This window comes from Meles meles, chromosome 13 (assembly GCF_922984935.1).
Source record: "Meles meles chromosome 13, mMelMel3.1 paternal haplotype, whole genome shotgun sequence".
Classification (NCBI taxonomy): domain Eukaryota; kingdom Metazoa; phylum Chordata; class Mammalia; order Carnivora; family Mustelidae; genus Meles; species Meles meles.
Window position 1 is genome coordinate 75,076,351 of NC_060078.1, and position 23,338 is coordinate 75,099,688.

The window sequence follows — 23,338 nt, forward strand, 5'->3', positions numbered from 1 at the left end:
CATTTCCATTCAGCTTTAAGGAAAATAAACTAACACTGTGGGCACAGGCCTTGCTCTTGAGGACTACCTGTTTCTAATCGATTCTGTGGAGGATGGAGAACAGCGATTGGAAGGTAAATGCGAAAAGGCCTTTCTCCCTTTTTTTATTTCATTGGATTAAATTTGTCTTTACTCATTTTCAGGATCTACTTTAATTTGATGTATGTCTCGCGCTCATTAGGAAAGCGAAAGTGTAACTTTTAGCCTCTCCCCCTCCAGACACCCCGACTCTGCCATCCAGAGAAACACCTGAAGAGCAGGTGGCAGTTGGATGCTTCTGTCCCCAAAACACTCCCTTCTCAAGCAAAAAGGGAAAAATTCAGGATCGAAAACTGCTCCAACCTCATGGACTCTGTCACCTTTTATAGAGAAGAGAGAGCTCACGCCAGACCTTCAGAGACTCAGCCAAGCAGAGATGGTAACAGGCAAGCAGTGGGCTCTGCTGTTTAAAGGAGGAAACCAGGCTGAAGGCACAGTGGGCTGGACAACAGGTGATCAGGGGAGGATGGGCGCCGGGAAACAAGGTTCAGGGCAGGCAGAGAGGCTGAGACGGGAGGTTCCGACAGACTGTCAAGGATGCTGGATTCTTGCAAGGGAAAACGGGAAGCCACTGAAGGTTTCTCAACAGGGGCAGGATACGACTGAAGCGACGTTCTAGGAAAACTAAAATGGCAGCAGTGGGGAGGATCCTTTGGAGGGGCCGAGATTCACTGTAAAGCCGCTGAAATGTTCAAGACAAGTGAATAAGAGCCTCCACTAGATTAACAGACTGAACAGAGGGGATGCCAATGGAAAGTGAGCTTCATTTCTGTAAGACTGTATTTAAAACAACTTACTTTAGCATTAGAAACTGGGGACAGGTAAAACTTTAGCAGCTGTGTTACCTTTGTCCCTAAAAGACATTTAAAAATATTGCTTTACCACAACTCTGGAGACAAGTGTTGGTTTACTCTTCTTCTCTCTCTCAATCTTTTGTAATAAGAGTATACACCACACACACACACACACACACACACTCATGTATTTACTATTTTTTTTAATTGGTCATGAGCAGTTTAGAGATACCAACCTTACAATTTCCTAACCACACTCTTACTAAACATTTATTATATTCGGCAGATTTCTATAGAAAACATAAGACACAGTATTGAGGTAAGTATATTTTTTTAATTTATTAAAAATAAGCTAACTTTCTTACTGTAACCCAAGTAATTCTGCCTAGATTTGAGAGCGATACCGGCCTAGGCCTCACTTCCCTTATCTGATAAATGAGATGTTCTCCACGGTTCCTTTCAACTCTAAAATTTCCTAGTCTATAAAGTAATTTGTTTTCTGAACTGCATTTTAGAAAAGTAATAACATCCAACTAATGTGATTTTATTTATCTAATAAAACAGATACTGAAAAATAGGTGTTCTTGTGCGAATTGCATGGGTTAATGAAATCGACTAAATGGGTTTCATTACTGACTAGCTGACTGTTATATATTTTCTTGGTTTGACAAAATAACAGCGTCTCTCTAATCTTAATCAAATTATACACATATGAACTCATTTTTCCAAACTAATTAAGTGATGATATTCAGTTAGAAAATCATTTATATTGTTATATTTAACCACATCAGCCTACCAGATAATGTGATTAAGTTTTTTTTAAACATTTCTCTAAAGACAATGATGAAAGACGTGTTGAAAAATTCTTATTCTGACATACGTAGTTTTACATTAATGCCATGATATGAATCAATCTAACAATTTAATCTCTCAAAATAATTAATCGTCATCCCGAGATACTGTTCAATACTTTAAAGTCATAATCTAGATTAGAAAAGCCATTATTTGGCTTATTCCCCACCCCCACCATGACCATCTAATACTTATGTGCAAACAGATTTCCTGGAAATACATTTTTGACCTTTTCAATACATTTTCCATTTATCCTTTTATGTGAAAAATTTCCCCCAAATTTCTGCATCAAGTTTCTAGGCAGGAAAACATCTTAGAAACACATGTACTATAAACTATATTCTGGAAAAGAATATAAAATAATTAAAAACAGTTTTGTGCTTAGTTCCAGGTTTTATCCCATATTTGAAAAGCATTTAACCCTTCTAATTTCAGGCATAAGATTCTCAAACTGACGGATATATTCAATACATATGTATAGATCTGTGTCTCCTTTTGTTGTTGACATAGTTCCCCCCCAAATAATAAGGATTAATATTAATCCATATAATAGGATATTAAATAATTTTCTGGTCACAAAAATTATTTTGCTTGAAAAGGAAAACTCTCAGGCAAATACAAAAATAGGTTGTTTTTCCAAAAGATAGTTCTAATACTGTCCTTGGAAAAACTTCTAAAACTGAGAAACTTCGGAACGGGTAGAGACTTGCGTAACCCACAGTGGGACTCCGGACTACTTAATATTTACTCCCAGGGCTCCACACAGATAGCACATGTGTTCTTAAGATGTCTTCTTATATTGCAATTTAATGTAAATTTGTCTTTTCTCTTCCCCTTTCACAACCAATCCTTTTGTCATTCCCACCCAACCTCTGTTCAAAATTTCCATATGCAGATATCAGCAAATAGGGAGTGGGTGAGAGATCCGCAGAATTATTACACGAAGTTTCCCGATCGGAATTTTAAATAGCAGACTTGTACAAAAGACTTCGGAGAATTCCTAGTGATCTATTTTTACTTCACAGAGAGCCTCGCCTTTTAAACTAGGAAATGTATATTTTTTGCAATATTTAAATTTCAACAAAAGCAAATGATCAGGACTCAAAATAACTGGAGATTTAAAGAAAGGTTGTCCTGGTAACCAAATATTGGTGGGGCACTAACTGACACCCGAGGCAGCTCGAGGAGAGAGAGAGAGATAAGAGGAAGGCTTGGCATTCTCTGATCATCTCATTATTGTTCTAATGAGGAACTTTGCTCTGGGAATATCATCTCAGCTACTTTCACATCTTTTGTCCTACTGCCTTCATCTCCCTTTCAGTTCTTAATTAGGCCTTAAAGAGCTCGCACTGCCCTTTCAACTGGCTACTGGTCCTGTTTAAACACTGCGCTTTCACAGACAGGTGTTGGCAACAGCATGGAAGACATACAAACTTAATTACAAAATACTACGTCCAGAAGGGGGAAAAAATAACTTGGTGGATGGCTATTATCGGAGAACTTAATGTAAATTACTTCAAACATCTTCTAATCTTCAACACAAAAATCGTTCAATACTTTCCCTCAAGAAGGCTCGCTAGAAGGATGAGCTGTCTCCTCTTAATTGTATCCTGCAGTAAATTAACAACACCTAGTAATCCTTTCACTGTCATTTAGAATAGTTAGTATTCCGGAGAAAAATAATCACACATCAAGGATTCTTTTATCACCTTTAAATCCTTTAACTAAAACAATTTTCACATTTTATTTCTTTAAAGAATTCTAAGGATGCTTTTACAGCAATAAATTACAAGATTGGGAAAAGTACATTTACAAGCACAGAGAAATTGTAATTAAGGTTACTTAATACACAATAGCTGCACATTCGATCGATTTTTTGATGTTGCATTTTGTTTGAGATTAAGTAACTGCCTGATAGAATTCATTTTACTATCTGATCAAAGGCTGGCTTCATATATTCTGACATTTCTCACCAGACTGCCATATTCTAAAGACTTGAGTATTTATGAAACATCAAAACTTATAAATCATTTACATAAAACAGCAAAAATGCAGTACAAAGTCCTCGGCTTCTACAATGTTTTCTACACTTCTAAGTACAAATGACTACATTTAGAATGGTTGACACGCCACGCCACACTGTCTTCTAGGCATATCACGTCACAGAAAATTGTGATATGTTATTGCTTTAAAAAATTCTTATTATACATCTGGATCACACACATTAAGGACAGATGGTTCAAACAGCAACCACCAGCCTTTTGGAATAAAGACTCTATTTCTGTTATTCAGCGAGAATTCGGTTTTCTACCAAGAACATGTGCCCATATTTTTGTAAAGTAACTTACTCTCTAGGTCTGATGCATTTAGAATTAATTGACTGAAGATGCAGTGGAACTCGGAACAGAGAGTCAAATCGGGACTTCAAATAATAACAAAATGAAGTTAAGATATCTGAACGGTCCTTGCAAAATCTGTGAGTTAATCCGGCTGGTCGCTTCCAAGCCTGTTAATGTATTTGGTTTTGTTTGGACTAAGAAAGTAAGTGTCCTAAAGGTCCCTTCAAAGCCTCTCCCAGTTAACTCGACCTCTTGCCAGGATGCTTTCCTTACTGTTAATAAGGCAGTTTTATTCTTTCTTTGATTTTTGCCACCACAACAACAAAACTTGTTTATTTTCTCCACGTGCTCTTATTTCCTAACTATAATGTTGACCTTGACATACAGCTTTCACATCCATTTTAAAACAATCTGTAAACAAAATATGTGGATTCTAAATTGGCTTCAATGAGGACGATCATATTTGCTTGAATTTCTACAGATCATAAAGTCACACCCTAATCGTATATTAAAGACAAAGCTGGAATTTTGCTTTTCTTCTTTCTTTCCAGATTGCCACATTAAACTGAGGGATTCAGAATGAAGCTCTTTTTAAAAATGTGCACCAGACCGAAGGCTGGCCTGTGGCTTCTTTTCCCGTAATGCACTAACCCCTCTATAACTTACCGGGATTTTCCTGAGCTCCTCATTACTTGTCGGATTCATATGAAAACTAAGGAACAAAAGACAAACACAAATGTTAAAAGTGTATTGCACAGTCCACGTGGTTGAGGAAACATAAAACAGAACCTTTCTAACCAACACTGCAACATCCTCAATGACGTGGATGAACGAAACTGAACCCAGGATGCAGGAGAAAAACAGTATTTACTCAACATTGAAAAGCAGCTACAATTTTAAACCTTAAAGGAAAACCCTTCAGTTATTATCAGAACTGAAGAACTGTACCTCGAAATGTAATAAATATATATATTTATCTATCTAATCTAAATAAAGAAATATAGTTTCTAAAAATCTTCAAACTTGAGTGATTTTGTCACTTACTACTCACTTTATACACACACACTCACCTGAGGCCCTTCTGATATAAACTGTGGAGAATTCAATAAATTTTAGTCGGAAAGACTGGATAATGCCAGAGTTAAAGCCATCTTTAAAAAAAAATTATATAGGCATTAGAAATATTAACTTTTAAACATTATCCTATCAATGAGAATGAGTTCAGAGCTGTATGAACTATTTCTGTCATTAATGTGATTTCTAAGTAACTGGTCTTCAAAATTTCAATACCCAAATGGACCAAAACAAGACGGATTTCTTCCAGGTGGAGAGTAAGAGAACATCACAGCTGAATGCTGTAATCACTTTCTTCTTTGAAACGTGTCCATTAAGAAGGGACTGCAACCAAAAAGAGGCTAAACTTCAAAGCCATCTGATGAGTAAATATTTCATCATTGCTATTCAAGTTTAACTTTTACCCAGCACTTAAGAGTATTGGACATTAGAGCCTCTACAAAGCCTTACTGTCCTAGGAACCTTTTTATCCCCCTCCTGCCTCCAAAAATACTTAACTGTAAAATAGACTTTTTCATTATCTGTGTTTTATCAGCCAAATAATTGGGATCCTCTGAAGAAATTCACTCCTACAACTTCTGGTGGTGCGCATGGAAAGTCTGAACACTGGCTATAACATCTGGACAAACTCTATTCCTACAGGCACATGTCCCAAGCTATAAACCCATGGGGCACACTTGTGTTTCTGGCATGAGAGAAGGCCTCATACGTCCAACATTTCATTTGTATGACTAAGATACATAGTATGAGCTTCTCCAACTGATGACTGACCTTTTCTAGCAGAACTCCTGTGGATAAATTTGAGTACTTCAGTAGAGCTGGGTGACATGGTGAAGAAAATTAAAACATATTTTATGAACACCCCAGCAACAGGCTAATGCAGCTGATCCACTTTCTCATCCATGGTCTTTATGGAGTTCTGGATGGTTCCAGACTAGCATCAGTGGACCAGCAAAACCCTCAAGAGCCTGACCAAAGAGTAGCTTAAAAGAAATTAACAAAAATAAAATCCAAAAGCCATGATCATATGGCACACACAGGCCTGGAGAGCTGCGGGAGCGGCTGCTAACACACGGGGTCCCCGTCCTCCCTGATTTGCAGTCCAAGGCAGTTAACGTGAGGTTAGTCCTGGAGGACTAAGTCAAAGGAAAGGCCAAAGTCAAGGAAAAAGGAGGATTTAAAATTACATAGGTTTGGCAGAGAGAGAGAGAGAGCAAGCGTGCGTGCTCTTAAGACAGACGTGTGGCCTGGGGCTGCGAGACGGCAGGGCCATTGCAGGACATGAAGAGACCAAAACACAAGGCTGTGTGGAAGAAGTAGCCCTGAGGGCTCTTGATGCAAAAGGTGGGGCTCTCGGACCTGATCCCTTAGAGCAGCGGGCAAGTTTTTGACAATTTCAATCTTTCATAAATGCTTAATTTAGACAGTTCGTGTCCGGTAGCATTACCCATAGCATTACGGTTGACAGCAACGATGACTGTATGAATATCACAAGCAATATTGTGACTGTACAAATGTCATCCTGTGTCTCAGGAAGAAAGCAGTGAACTGAGAAACAACTGCCGGCATTATATTTATTGTAATAAAGATTTTTTTTCAAAAACAGACATGGAGGACACAGATTTTACCCGAATCACAAAACTATCAGTATGAAATATCCAGGAACTTTGGCCTGTGGAGCCAAAGTGAGACTGAGTGGCGGCGGGGAAAAATGTCCGCGATTCTTAAGAATGCTGAAATCACAAAGGTCGCCTCCGGGAAGGGGCAAGGGCGTCGTGCCTAGCCCGCCCAGCTGCCCCCTCCCCCGCACGGCTGCCAGCAGTGTGCAGAGCAGAGCCGAGGGACAGGGCCCTCGCCCGGGGCATTGTCTGCAATCCAAAGGCACGGCCCCTCCCTTGTGGTCGGCTTTATTTTCACACACTGACGTGTCAAACACATGACACACTCAGTCATTCATGGCTGCCTTTTTTGATCGGTCCTTAAGGGGGGGAAAAAGAGTTAACTGAACTGGACTGAATTAGCTTGGTGAAAAATAAAATGTCTCTGTTTATCGAAGTGTGGCACCAATTTGTGTTATCTTTCTCTCTGGACTGCTGTCCTCCTGTCAGACAAGATACTGGACAATGCAGTCTGACTGCTCAATGAACTGCTGACAGGTTAAGGGAAATGGTGTTTTTAATCAGGTGTAAGAGAGACGTGCTCTACCGAAGAAGTCTATACAAATTTCAACTTCATGATTAAAGAAAATTAATTTTTGAAGTCAAAACTGCAAGGAGTTTGGGGGTGACGAAGAACTTTAAAGCAAATTTTAAGCTGATGAAAATATTTTAAATTGTATTTTCCAAAATATTTTAAGAAGGTGTTTTACCTGAACATTCTGAAGTTTTTATGTCAAAGTTTATTTTTTACCTCCTGATTATTTCTCAAATTTTAAAGACTTTCCCAAGTAAACTCTATTTTACAAGTTTAAATGAATATACTGTTCAAATATATTTCAAGAAATCATTAGTGTCTCTTCTCAGTTTATTGTGAAGAGTAAGGAAATAATTGGTGAGAACTTGAAACTGTCCTAAAATAGCTGCTATGGACCAGCCTTCCACAGAGAGGCCACAAAGGCCAACCAACCTTTACAAAGTGATAAAACTAACCACTGCACGAATCACTAAGGCAGCTGGCTGCCTTCATTTTCTTCTTTGTCCTTCCTTTTCTCTACCAAATATACTCTTTGAGAGCAAGAGTACCTAAGAAAGAGTAAAGAGTATTGAGAGTAAAAACGTATAAAGTCCTTGTCAAGAAAAAAACCCCAAAAGCCCCACCGAAGAACAAAGCTGAGTAACGGTCTTGTTAGCATCAGACAATGCAAACTGTGCAAATTCCTGGCTCTAGGACCTTCGATCTTTGAGTGAGAAGTCACTTAACCACACTTGAAGCTCTTCTGAAGGCATTTAAAAACAAGTATGATTACATCTTCCATAATATCTCTTTCCAAGCCCCATTACTGCTGAAATTATAAAGCTAAATGCATTTTTGGCCTATACCTTGGCCCATTTTGTGTTGAATAAGGGAATGCAAGCTATTCGCAAAATCCAGGAGGTGACCCACCTGGCTGGAAGGGGGCGGAGAAGGAGGGAGGAGTCGCAGAGGAGTTACTTTTTCAGACACAAGTCAGTTCCTCATTGTGTAGGGGAAATTAGTATAACTTTGAACTATCACAGGAGAACTTCTAAGATCATTTGCAAGGACACTATCCTATTGCTCGTTTACCTAGAGACCCAGGGCTTCCTCTGGTGATAAATGTAGCTGGGAGCGGAGAACTCTAATGTAACGGAAAACTTTTAAAGAATCGGAAAAGAGGAAAAGGAGAACTACCGCAGTGACAGTGAAGCAGGGGCAACGACGGACAGTAAGCCCTGCGACACCTGGTACTCCACTGACTGTAAGTGTGCCGACAGACCCCTTTCGGAGCATCTCACCTGCTAACTCACTTAATCCTGGTAACGTGCAGTTTCTATTTCCGTTTATGGCAGCAGAAAGAGGCACAGAGAAGTTAAGAAGCTTGCTCAAGGTAACACAGGTATCAAGGGGCAGAGTCAGGATGCCAAGAAAGGCAGGCGGATTCCACAGTCCAAGCTCCTTAGCCAGGGGCTGGGCTTCTTGCCCTCACGTGTTCTAAACCCTCAGTCCTGCTGTGAGCTCAGAGAGGGTTCGCTTCGGAGAGCGCAGGATAATTTCCTGAGGTTTCTCCCAATCAGAAGTGACTAAGAAAAGTCCAAGACGATCTTAAAAGAGGTAGAACACAGGCTGCAAAGCAACAGGTTCAGAAAGAACTGTGCCCGCCGTCTCTGTTTGCCCTTGCTGCTCCATCTTCTGCCCCTGTCCGTACCCCGGGAGGCTGACGTCTGCAGAGTGCAGTCCTCTGGGCCACCTTCCCCAGTGGCTTCCAGTTACTCTGTGGCCCTGGGAGGCACCTGCAAGACAGTGGGGACGGCAACGGGGGGAGGAAGGGGCAGGGCATGTATTACCCCCAAGACCCCTGCTCCAGCCCCCGCCCACTGCTGCCTCAGGCCCTCCCAGCTGTGCTACAGGTTTAAGCAGTAGCTTAGGTCCCTTCGCACCTAACACAGCAGTCCCTTCTAGACACTGCTGGCTCCTGGGGCTATACTTTCCATCCTCTTTCCCTTAATCCCAGGCAGCTCTCTGTAAATGGCCTCTTATTAAACGTTCTTGAGTTATCCATTTTGAGTATGTCATCTGGTTCTAGGTGAGACTCTGTAACTGATACAGGAATATGCAGTAAATACCATAAACTATTAACTTCATAATAAAAAGGAGTTAAGGCCAAAGGTTGTCCTATTTATCTACTGAAAAGAAGAGAGGGCCAAAGAAAAACAATATCCCACAATTATTTGTATGAATTATCTACACTTCTCTTCTCCCTTCAACTTCTGGCTTTTGCTCTCCAACTGCTTATTTTAATACTCTTTTCTTTCTTCCCAGGATATACACCGGCTTCTACCTTGTAAATGATAATTCACATTTACATGCTGGCCACAGAAAAAGTTCCCAGCCTTCATTTAAGAACACTTTCCACATTCACAGAGCTAGAGCACTTTATGTTCAAAATTATTTTTGATTTCAAATTACATTATGAAAGACTGCTCTTGCGGTTTTGAAATGGTGTAATTGCTTAAAGTGACTTGAATTTGAATAATACCACCTCATATTTATATACTACTGTACAATTTATAACACATTTCTCCAAACTGAATTTCTCTAGACACATTTCCAAAGGAAAAGTAACCAAGGTGGGAATATGGCTAATCATGGTCAGGTCCATTCAATCAAAATCGCCTTTGATCCATTTCGTCTTCTGATTCCCCCACTCGCTCCCTCTGAGGGACCTCCTTTGTGGACCCACTACCATCCCAATTGTTCCCTCATCCACTGCGTTTACACACTTCTCCCCCCAGAGCAGGCTGACAACATGTTACCCCTCCTACGCTGCCCCATTTTATACTTTGCCAATTTCTAATCCCTCCTGAGTAACCCCTGCTGACTTTGTTACTCAGGCACCTTCTGTAATCTGCAACACATCCCCCACCACCAACACTCACTGCTGCTTTTATAAAGGTCACCAACCAACTATTTTTATCAAAGGCAACAGCCTCATTCTCTTTAATCTCTCAGCTCCATCTGATTCCAATGACTCTCTCTCTCTTTTTGAGACTCTCTTCTGTGATATCTGGTAGCTGAGATTTTCTCCTACGTTTCCAATTACTCCTTTTCTTTGTCATCTTTGTCTTCTCACCCCTGCAAGAGAGACACTGGGTATTTCTTAAGGTTCTGCCTTCAGACTTCTTTGTACTCTACCTGGGTCATTTCACATTCTTCCCCCCACTTCCCCTACCAAAGCGATATGGGCCAGTGACTGCTCAATCTTCTGTTTTCCACTACAGTTGTGGAATACCTTTGAATACCACCTTTACAAATTGTTTTAAGTCTCAGACTGGATATCCTACCTGTACCTCAACGTTAACATGTCCCAAACTAACCATCACCTTGACTTTGGTAACAGTTCGGTCTGATTTTCCAGTTTCTGGCATAACCAAGTCTCCTGGTCACCCAAGGCGAAGCCTTCAGGGATGTACTGGACTCCAGCCTGCATTCAGTTGAAAGCTTTTGTCTCATCAGAAAGCTGCCGGATTCTCCCCATTCAGCTTCTGGACATGGATCTCTCACGTTTCCTTGCTACTCAGGGTCACTGCTACTTTTCTGATCACAAGACCACATTACCCGCAGCCCAGACTACTGCCAACGGCTTCTTACCAGTCTCTGCCAGTCCTTCCTTGTCCAATCCAGCCTAAGCAACAGGGCTGGGCAGGCACTCTGAAGCTCAAGTCTAACCTTGCATTCATCTGTCAAAAAATTTCTGGCCTTCAACTTCCTCCTGAATAACCAATTTCTTAGCCTGGCTTTCAAAGTCAATTGGCTTTGACTCAAATTATCTTTCCAAACTTAGTGCTCATCATCTAGTACCCAGGCAAAACCTACTTGCTCCAAATTTTAAATTTTTAATGAAGAAATAAGAGACACCACCTATTTCAAAAAGTTAGGATCGAAAGAAGGTTAAAAGAAATGAGTATGAATTTTTTTTTTATGACCAAGTGCTCTTCTAATGTAAGGTAAGTAAACCTAGACACAGACCTTACTTCTATCCTTCATAAAAATTAACTCAAGATTGACTACAGGCTTAAATGTAAAACAGAAAGCGTGAAACTCCTAGAAGATAACACAGGAGGGACTCCAGATGACCTTGGGGATGGTTATAACTTTGTAGCTAGAAAACCAAAGGCATGATCCATGAGAGAACAAACTGATAAGCTGAACTTCATGAAAAATTTCTGCTCTGTGAAAGGCATTAAGAGAATGAAATACAAGCCACAGACTGGGAGACAATGTTTACGAAAGCCATCTGATAAGGAACTGTTATCCAAAATATACAAACAACTCTTAAAACTCAACAATAAGAAAACAAGCAACCCCATGGAAAAATGGGCCTCAAATCTCAACAGACAACTTCACAGAGGAAGTGACACAGATGACAAGAAGCACGGGAAGAGATGCTCCACGTCATATGTCGTCAGGGAAATGCAAATGAAACAGTAACAAGGTACCATTACCACACCCATTAAAATGGCCAAAATCTGGAACACTAACAACACCAAACGCCGATGAAGATGTGGAGCTCTCGCTCACTGCTGGTGGAACTGGAAAATGGTACGGCCACTTTGGAAGGTAGTTTGCAGTTTCTTACAGACCTAACCTACTTTTTTTTTTTTTTAAGATTTATTTATTTATTTATTTGTTTGAGAGAGAGAATGTGCAAAGGGAGAGGGAGAAAGAGAAAGTCTTAAGCAGACCCCGTGCTGAGTGAGGAGCCCAATGAGGGGCTCAATCTCGACCTTGAGATCATGACCTGAGCCAAAACCAAGAGTCGGGCACTTAACTGACTGTGCCACCCACGCTCCCCACTAAACATAAACTCTTAGAATACAATCCATGCACAATGACAATGGCACTCCATAGTATTAACCAAAGGTTTTGAAAATTATGTCCACCCAAAAACCTACACAGAGCTTTATTCATAACTGCCCAAACTTGGAAGCAACCAAGACGTTCTTCAGCAGGTGAACGGATAAACTGTAGTACATACCAACAATGGAATGTTAGTGCTGAAAGAGATGAGCTATAAAGACAAGGAGGAACTTCGATACATATTACTACATGAAAGAAGCCAATCTGATAACACAGACTGTCTATGAGCCCAACTATACGACATTCTGGAAAAGGCAGAAACTATGGAGACAGTAAAAAGATCAGTGGTTTTCAGGGTCTGGGGGAAGGGAATGATTAACAGGCAGTGCACATGGGACTTTGAGGGCAGTAAAAATACTCTGTATGATACTGTACAAGTGGACATTTGTCCAAACCCACAGAATAATGTAAACCATGGACTCTGTATAATTACGATGTGTCATTACAGTCCATCAACTGTTACAAATGTACCACCCTTGTGGAGTGTTGATAATGGCAGAGGCTACGCATGTGTTGGCGGTGGGACACTTACAGGAACTCTCTGTACTTTCTACTCAATTTGCTATGATGTAAAATGGCTCTAAAAATAAATTTTATATAAAGTTTGCCTTTTGTGCCTCTATCTTCATTCCTGGGTTCCCCACCCCTTCTGCTATAAATTACTTGAAGAATGATATTTCATTAATCTTTTCAGTCCCAGCATCTGACCTAAGTATGGCAGATGCCTGACAAATATATATTGAATGAGTCAATAGCCAGTGCTTAATAAGAGTCTCTAAGAACTGGGCTAATAGTTGACTGAGTAAATCGATGGTAGGTCAATATCAGTTTTTAACAACAAGATACCACGTCCTCAAAGAATAAAGGAAATTGTTGTCGCTGAGTAACAAAGATTAATTATATCTAGACCAGACAGTATATGAATGGAATGTTTTTCAGTTCTTTTTAAGATAGGAAGAATTATTCTGATACCTACAACTGCTAATACAAATCGAAGTAAGTTTTAAACTGGTGACCTACAATAAAATCAATTCAACTGGCCAGTTCATGTACTTTACCAACCAGGCCTACCAGTTTAGCGATTTCACCACAATGCAGATTAATTTTGAGATTTTTCTGGTAAATCATGAAAACATTTATTCCACAAAAGCTCAATGGGAAAGGAGTTTAAAGAAATGTTCTTTAATGATCCTCTTTCTAAAAGCCCTAAAAAATAAGGTGTCCAAAGAGAGATCCCACTAACAAACACAACCCATAACATATTTCAGTTTTATTACACAGGAAAAAGGGCTTAAGAGTCACGGTACAACCCAGCATTGCTTCTTCCTTCTTTTTAGGGAAAGAAAAGAAGTTAACACAAATCAAATTAATGACATTATAGATTAAAATATTACATTATCTCTCCTGGGACTGGGCACACACACTGAATACCTGAATAGCAAAACAAAACCTAATACATAAATGTCTATAGGGATTAACTGTAATTTACTTATTAATATTCTCATAGGATGTCTTTCATGAGATCTCATAGGCAAGACAATTAAAAATTGTGGTCAGTGACACGAGAGATCATGGACAGCAAATTCAGAGCAAGCTGCTTTTCAATCATGAATAGTAATGAATATGTCACTAAAGAAGTCCTAAAACTTGATGACTTAAAGAGATCTATGAAGTGAAGGCCTATTTCATCAAGAGTATCATATTCAATCCAGTTGAAGTTACCATTTTCTCCTGGTGAAGAAATGAAATAATTATTTTAAATACATTCCTAAGTTTCCAAACATCAGCCCTATGGCTTGTGTGATCAAGGCCAACCCAAGTACACCCTCATCAGCCCTTTCCTGTAAAGAGCTGCGGGCTGAGGACAACCTGGGCACAGGGAGCTCCTCCGTGAGGGGTGGGCAAGGCAAGTTGGCCCTGGGTCCCTTTGGCCAAGGTGAAGAAGGCCAGAGAACCCACAACCTCCTGGACCAAGGGCACTGCAAGCTGGAACCTGGGACAAAGCCAAGTTCTGGAAACGAAGCCATAGTGTCCTCTCATCACCAGGAAGGCCTCCGATGTTCCAGAGTAGCCTGCAACAAGGCCGCTGGCCAGAAAGCATCCGCTTCCCCAGCGCGTCATCTCTGCTGAGTCTTCAATGAGGGGCTCCCAAGGCAGCCAGACCAACTGAGGCCCCTCCGTTAGGTGACACGAACCCCAGACTCCCATGCATACTCCTTGGAGGCAGGGCTGCTGGGATGACTGGGAGATTTCTGGCCACTCAACACCCTCATCTGAGAACCCCAGCCTTAAAAACCATTCTTGGTGATCAAGAGCCAGTTTCACGGAGCTAAGAAGTTATAAAATTTTCCTAGAATATATTGTTTCATATAAAAATACACTCTCTAACCCCTCCGGAAGTTGATGAATATAATAATTTTATTGGAAATTACACATTATACTGTATGCCTCAGCCAGTTTTTTCTGAATGGTTCTTCATTTAAAAAAAAAAAAACAACAAAAAACTAAGAACACTTTAAACACAGGCACCCACTGATTTTTTGAGTGTACCTTGTCACACTTGCAAATTTCTGCTGCCACAAAAACTTCCCCATTGTCCTGCTCCTACAAGCTATGTAAATAAAATTACTTTTCACTGCAAACAGTTTTTATTCTGAATCTAAAAATCACACTTAGAAACAAGGTCTCACTGGCATCTTTGATTTCTTGAGTGTCCCTTCCTATTCAGGGCCCATATTATATATGTATTACTCATATCACTATTCTCTGGGTGTCCCCAAAATTGGTTTTCCATCACATCACTCATAGGCCAAACTATCTCTACCCTTACTATAGAATTAGGTGCAAATTCTTCATTCTGATATGCTACGTTCCCCTTAACAAGGTACAATCTCCACTGCTACCTCCGACCTTAACAATTTCAGGTAGGCTGGGTCCCTGATAGCCACTTAAAACACACATTTCTAACGCATGCCTAGTCTCGTTTTAATCTCCATTCATAAAAGCACTTTGCTCTCTCTCTTCATAGATCCATCTTTTGAGACTCTGCCAATTCTACCGTTTTCCGTGATGCCTAGACTGCCTGACCTTACCCATTTAATCTCCTGTCATTTGTAGCTCTCTGAGCATTTACTAACTGCATCACCAATTAGGACAATTAATTATATATTTTCTATCTACCTGCCTGGGATCTAAAGACAGATACATCGCCTGATGCATCTCTGTTAACAATTCTTATACAAGACAGGAGAGCAAGGTCCATATCTTATTATCAAGTTCTAAAACTAATATCATTTTTCAGAATGTTACCCTAATACATATTGCCTCCTTGTAGTCTAAAGGTAAAAGGCACGAAAGGTGACATTTTAAGACCCTAGCCATCCCTATTGTTCCATAAAAGAAACTGATGGCAATACAAAAATATCTTACATTTAAATTCTGGTTATAAGTATATTTTCTCTTAAGTGAGGAATATTTTTTAAAACAGGAATGACAGAATATTAAAAATGAAATTAATATTATTTCAGGCATATTAAAGAACCTTGAGTTCAGAATTACCTCAAGCAGGATCTTATATTCTTAGGGAAAACCTGAGAGAAAAGAAGGCACTCTCCCTATCAAAGAAAGACTCTACTTTCAAATCTTGGTTAGAAGGATACACTGGTGTCTATGTGAATTTCCTAAGGCAGAAACCCTTTTCCCAAAGACGACTCTGGAATATTCTTAAGGAGTTTTCCATAAGTAGCATTTATCCTTCTTATGATGATAGTTTGAATTGTCTTCTTAAACAATTTAATCTAAGCTCAGCCACGTGAGTTTAGAAAAATTTCATCATGACATAAGGAAAAGCCAAAACTTTGCTGTCTACCCTGCACTGTCCTTACTAGCACTAGGCAAGAATTTCTTAACACAGGATTTTATAGAAATATTGATTATAATACCTTTCCCTTGTAAAGCAATGAAACAAATTTTCTACTTAATACAGGGAATATTTTACTTAATCTCAATGTGTTCAGTTTATCAAAGATTATTACTGAGCACACATCTCGAAAGAAACTAGAAAAACTACCAGGTTTATTATTTTCTGCCAAATGTATATGTCCTCTACCGGTCAGTGAGAAACATGAGTTCCTAAATTCTACTTCAAGTTGAGAATACATTATTACTCAGAAATAATTTAACTTATTTAAAGCATTTATTACATCATCTGGAGACACGGTGCCATAAGGTCATAGCGAGAGCTACCATTTCCAGGCTCATCCTGTGCCAAACCACCCTCAGTGCTCTATGCGCGTGACACTATTTAATCCCTCCTAGGACATCAAGGTTACCAAGGTCACCAAGGTTGTTATCCCATTTTACAGCTGAAAAGAAAACAAAAAAAAAAACCAAAAAAACAAAAAAACGAGGCTTAGAAAGGTTAAATAAGGTCATACAGCTGGCTATTCAGACTCAAATCCAGACCCGAGTCCAAAATTTGAACTCAATACCTATCCTATACTTCCTTTAGAACATTCTACTATTACTCTATTTGTATTTTCACGTTGTATTATAACATCTTTAAGGGGAAGAATGTAATCAAATATATTTTCTGGATCAAGTATTAAATTATGTTCAGTATGATTCTCATTTTTCATTTATTTGGGGCATTTAATTTTTTGAAAATGAAAAGATCTGTATGAAACAAAATATATTGTAGACCTCTAGTCAACAAAATATGTGAAGAACCTGAATACCCCCAATCCCACTCCAGGATCCGAACAAAGAGGTCATTATACCCAAGGCAGAGGCCCACTGCAGGGCACTCACTAATTGGCTCCTTGGTAGCCTAAAGTAGCAAACACACTTCCTCGGGAACCTACCAGGCACGGAGTACAGCTCCATGACTCCAACTAAGAAAGAAATGGTAGAATTACCAAACAGCGAGTGAGAAGCTAATGATACAAGAGTACTTAGTCATTATTTATAAAATATACCTTCAAAATGCATCTTGCCATTTTTTAAAACAAGCTTTCTGGTTATTTACTGAAATAACTGTCTCTCCACTCATTCTCCAACTTACAAAATCATCTTCGATGGTCAAGAACAAGCTCAAAGGCCTCTTCCTTGAAGAAGCATTTCTGAATTTCTAGCAAAGTGTTCCTTTACCTTTTCTACAGTAAATTCTAACTGACAATTCCTTCTGCCTGGAATATGGGTCACTGCTTACACGTTCCTGTCCCTAGCTTGTGTAGTTACTAGGACGTCGGTCCTCTATGAATTCTGTCTTCAAGCCACCACCCCAAGCCCTGGCAGGGCTCCACGTTCATGTCTGTTAGAACAATTTTTAAAAACTGGCAACTTGAATTAAGCTTTACTCTAGGCTGAGCTGATTCATGTAACTGCTATTTAAGTGGTATTAGCACTTTTGTCAAAAAGATTTCTAAGGTTAAAACGAATACATAAAAAACATACACTGTTACCTGACGTAAGATCATACATTATATTTAATATAACACATATTTATAGATCACATTTTAATATTTGTATTACAGTTATGTCATATATTAAGACTAGAATATATTTAACACATTGAATCAAAGAGCAATAATTTATTCTTAAAATACAAGTTTGAGGAGACAAATGTCAAACATCTGCATTCCAATATTTGTAGAAACTAGCTAAATGTGTTAAAAGAAAATCATTTCATAATCAAATTAGTTGCTTTATTTTCTACCTCCACTGCTATTCAGGACACCCCTTCCACAGGTACCACTGCTACCTACCACTGATTAAAATATAGGAACAGTACATGTATTTCAAAAGTTAAAGCTTTATTGTTATGGCAAAAAGTAACTGCAGGCGATGTGGTCACAGTGGCCCAAAAGGAAGGGTTCTAAACACAGAAGCAGGGCCTGGAAAAGTAGAGTTCACAGAAGTAAGGCTAAATATAAAAGAAACAGAAGTTATTCTCTTGTGAGAAACTAACAAAAGGGGTCCAACAGGGACAAGATTTAGAAAAGCCAAAACTGCTGGAGAGAAATACACGTAGTAATTACAGTTCTAAGGTGAGCACACTTTAAATACATTAAATCCATAAGCAATTACTGAAATTTGCACTGTTGTGTTCAAAGAAGCCAAGTGTGTTTCAGTATTCAAAAACAAATGCTCAAGAACTGTATTTAGTGTGCTGATTCTAACTTGCTTGTCTTCAACAACTCAAAATACATAATTTCTATCTGTAAAACAAAGTTCTAAAATAAACAAGACAGGACCTCATCAAAAAAAGAAAAGAAAAAAACCTCAAACCTCTCCCATCACGATGAAAATGCCAACTTTGATTCAAAGACAACGGACTTGACATTGTTGCTAATATAGATCTTCTCTGACTCACAATGGGGGTTACATCTCAATAAACCCACTGTAAACTGAAAATACTGTAAAATGAAAATGCATTTAATACCTCTACCAAACATCATTGCTAACCCAGCCTATTTTAAATGTGCTCAGAACACTTACATTAGGCTACAATTGGGCAAAATCACCCAACGCAAAGCCTATTTTATAATAAAGTGGTGGGTATCTCATGCAGTTCATCGATACTGTATTGAAAGTGGAAAACAAGATAGATGGCTGGATGAGTGGAGAATAGTTTTAAGTTGTCTGCCCTCGAGATCGCGGGGCGGACTACAAGCTGCGGTTGCTGCGGCTGCCCAGCCTCACCAGGGAGAATCCTATGGCATATCCCAGGCCTGGGAAAAGATCAAAATTCAAAATTCTTAAGTATGGTTTCTACCGAATGCATATCACTTTATCACCATCGTTAAAACTGAAAATTTGTTAAGTTGAACCATTGTAAGTGGGGGGACCGTCTGTCCATTTACAATGCGATTTCATCAAATTTAAGACACTAATCAAAGACACATCATCGGAATACTCATTGTTCCTTCTCCTTTACCAATCCCCCACCATCCCAACCTCCGCATACAAAAGAAACACATCTCCAAGATGTTCCCTTCTTTTCTGTCCTCACTGCCAAGTAACCTCCATCAACTCTCACCTTCACAGCCCTGCTAACTTTCTAACTAGCTCTCCTACCCCAAGTCCTCCCCCTTCCCATTCCTGTCCCCACCAGACTCTCACATGGTACAGGGCTATCTAAGATGTTACCCTGATCACATCACAGCCTAACTTAAAAATCTTCATGGTTCCCCACTGCCTCTACAACGTCCAGTCCTTAGCATGGAATGGAGACCTAATATTTACATGCCCATTTCTATGAGGTCTTAGAGCAGGAATTTATATTCTACGAACCTCTGATTTTCTTATACAGTAAATAATCCAAAATAACACAAATGAAAGTGTCATTTGATTATCAGACCTGAAATTCAGAAAAAAATCATCTAGAAGGACTGGAGTAGTCACATGGAGGAGGCAAGGGAATGAATCAGGAGACCTGCAAGGGCTTTCTTTTTGTTCTTAATCTTCAAAATAGAACATATTTATGATAATAAAGGTCTACTGACTGTTGGAGTTTTCTGAAACAAAACTCAATTCATACCCAACAATTTCAAATTTATGGAGGAAATAACTATGCCAAATGTCTGAAATTGGGAATATCAAGTCTCAACTAGAGACAGGATAGGAGCTGTGCATATCACGTAAAAACTATGCTGGTGAAGAAGAGCCTCCTCTCTGGCCTAGATCCCAACAACTTTAAAGGGGATAAGGAAAGTAAGGCCGGTTTAGAATAGACAGTTTTAGCCACAGGCCACCAGTGAAAAAGAAGCAGAACAACAGATATCTAAAATAATTTGGAATCATATAATTTTATGTCTTTCCAATGTATTATTCTCAAAATATACATGTTCATTCATGGCAATTAATGAAGATTATTAATCTACATGTAACAAGCTTGTTGGTTTGACAAAGAAATAATCCTCTCAAATTCTACCTTAAAAGTTAAAATCTACATATTGATTTGCACTGGGGTCACTAGAATATAATCTTAATACTTTCCTATCAGAAACCTCAGGAGGACTTATATACTGTATCTTGTATTTGATCATATCATAACAACCTGTTCTCTTTAACTATTGGACTCGTCGTGTTATCCTGTGTCCAGTGCCTAAGAGCTCGTTAATTACCTAAACTATATCTCCATAGGTCTTGTTAATTACCCGTCTCCTGTCTCAGAGGACCTTGTTAATAACTTGTACAGTCTCTCTAAAGAGGTCCTAACAACACATTAAAATTAAAGATGCTTTTCTTTTAGCACCTGTCAAGTGCTGTAAATTGAGAAATTTTCACATCAGTTTATTAGCCTACAGTAGTTTTTGTGGATTATTTTGGCTGGTTTTCTTCTTTCACAAAATCTCTCTGTATCTCAATCTCTCAACTCAAAATAATAATAATAACGACTCAGCAAAGTTTTGTCTTTTTTTGTTACAGAGCTTTTTTTGTTTTCAATTTTGAAGTCTATAAATATCAATTTGCATTAGTGAGTTAGCAAAAGGATGGCATGGTTGGTATCTGCAAATTAACCCAATGGGAGATGTACCAATTAATGAGAGCTATTATAATGAGTATTAGGATGACAAAGGGTAAAAAAGTTTCAAGTAGTATCTGGGGAGTTTAGCATAAAAGTTCTAGTTAGTGTTAAGGGAACTAATCATACTGCATATTTCATGTTCCTAGTCACTGTTTCATTGGATACATTCTGCAAATCCCTGGACACTAATGGATTAATGGCTCTAAAAATCATCTCAAAAGTTTTTGTTTTCTGTCTTGTAAATGAGGCCACATATTTTCAGCTGTGTAAAAGATTTATGGCCTGTCATGAATGAGAGGCAAAATTATCTTTACTATTAGACAAATATGAACAAAAAATAAATACTGTTATTAAAATAAACCTTATACATGTTAAGGTTTATTATATTTATTATACCAGAGACTGAGCTTTAAACTCACACAGGGGAAAAAAAAGAAAAGGCCCATAAGGACCATTATAAAAATGAAAGTTTTAAAACTATGAATAGGATCATTTCCTTTGGAACATTTGTTTGCTCTAACTTTTTAAAATCAAAATGTAGGCCTATAGTAAACAGTCTCTTTTTTTCATGGACATGTTATATAACTTCATAATAATGACTATATGCTTATATGCCTATGGTGATTTGTAAAAATTAGAAACACATTTAAATATACATTCTGGGTAACTGATTTTTTTGTAGTTTCTAAGAAAGGTACGATACAACCATAGACAGGAATTGATGAGTTAAGGAAAGAAAGAAAGGACGAAGGGAAAAAGAGAAATAGGTCAACCTGATCCCAAAAGTAAAAGGCATACTGTCATGCAAAATTATAAAATATTAATGATAGACAGGAGTTCTTGATCTTAGACACTATTTCTGTACTGTGCTAAAAAATAACTGTTTCACCAGCTAAGCAATAAGCAGGTTTTTTTCACAGTAAATACTATAAATGTAAATATATGCATATATGCCCTAATAAAATCAATAACACCAGGAATGATATTATAAGACATACAATTAAGTTAACATAGAACTAGGAGTTTGCTACATTGTATTCACAACAACAATAAGACAGAAAATAATGAAAGGAAAGCATGTTCTTTGTATGAGTCACATACAGAATATTCACCAATCAAAATTCTCTGGTAAAAATACCTCCCACAAGTTCTTGCTCTCCAGTGAGCTTCCTTTCTAAAATCAAACATCAGCTCTTCATACAGAGCATGCTTATATTTTTGAAAAAAAAATTTATATATATAAATATATATATAATTTATATAAATATATAAATTTATATATAATATAATTTATATAAATATATAAATTTATATATATATATAAATTTTTTTTTAAACATTTCAGAATGAGACATACACAATCAAGTCTCTTGACTGGGGGCAATTCTTCAATCCTGAACCTTCTCATGGAGCCTCGGAAGAACACACCACAGATCTTCTTTTCAAGTTATGATAGGGAGCGTATAAACACAGGCATATTTTCTAACTGTTGTTCATCACTACTGATGTCTAGGTTTTACCTGAACTCTGAGAAACTCTTCATCCACAGATGCCACAAGTATTAAACACTCATACATTTCTGCCTGGTCTACAATGCCTACCATAATTTACATGTTTCTTAGCTATTCAGCCAAATTTCATACTCCTCTCCATGTCCCTGTTTTAGTCTGGCTGACCTCCACCTTACTTAGGGCCCAGTGACTATTCAACCATGAGTTCACCAAAACAACTCCAGATTTCTATTCATCAGTTAGAACTTACTGAAGTCTTATGAAATAAAGGATATAAGTTAGATCAGTCATTTTTAAACCTGACTGAGAATCAGTGGGAAGTTTTAGAAATGCTGACTTTCATTTCAGGGCCCATTCACCCTAAAGATTCTAATTTAGTCTAGAGATAGGACCCAACAAATTGTAGTTGAAGAGAAATCCCCAGGAGCCGCTGATGATCAGCACAAACAAGGACATGTACTCATCTAGGTGGTATGGGGCACCCACAAAAGAAGATTCAGCATAGCTATAAGAAGCTTAGATAGCTTAGTAAGGAAGACTAAGACCCAGACACAATAGATATCCTAGAGCAGTTATGTTCTGTATCAGCAGAAATTCAAAAGGAAACACCATGCTATTAACCAGGAATGAATTAAAGAGTTCTTAGCCTAAAGGACAGGTTGAGCACACTCAGATGAGTTAAGAGGACATTCCAGGACTGAGCCTAGGAATGGGCACAGTAAGGCTTACGAGGGCCTCAGAGGAGAGAGGTAAGGAAATTAACTTACCTAGAACAGAGAGATAAGGAATAGTAAAAGAAAAGTAGGCAAATCAAGAAAAGCCTAAAATATAGTAAGTCTTGAAAGTTAGAAGAGTTTGGATTTGGTGTTACAAATCAGTGCTTCTTAAACTTTCTTGAACTAGGCTTTTCCAACAGACTAAAGTTACCATGGCTCCCATGCCCTTAATACTAAGTAGTAATATTGCTAAGTGTTGTGATAAACAAAATGCAAAAACTGCAGTTCACTTAATACTTTCAGAATGTCTCATTCAGGTAAGGTTTAATTAGTTATGCTTGGTGAGGTG

General features: G+C 38.5%; 1 protein-coding gene across 1 annotated transcript in view; it reads right to left on the bottom strand.

The window, feature by feature from the left end:
* RAB11FIP2 (RAB11 family interacting protein 2) overlaps window positions 1-23,338 on the bottom strand; it is a 41,175-nt gene that overhangs the window by 5,426 nt on the left and 12,411 nt on the right. Inside the window, exon 4 of the mRNA XM_046026859.1 lies at window positions 4,730-4,775. Coding sequence (XP_045882815.1) covers window positions 4,730-4,775 — 46 coding nt within the window. The remainder of the gene's footprint in view (window positions 1-4,729; window positions 4,776-23,338) is intronic.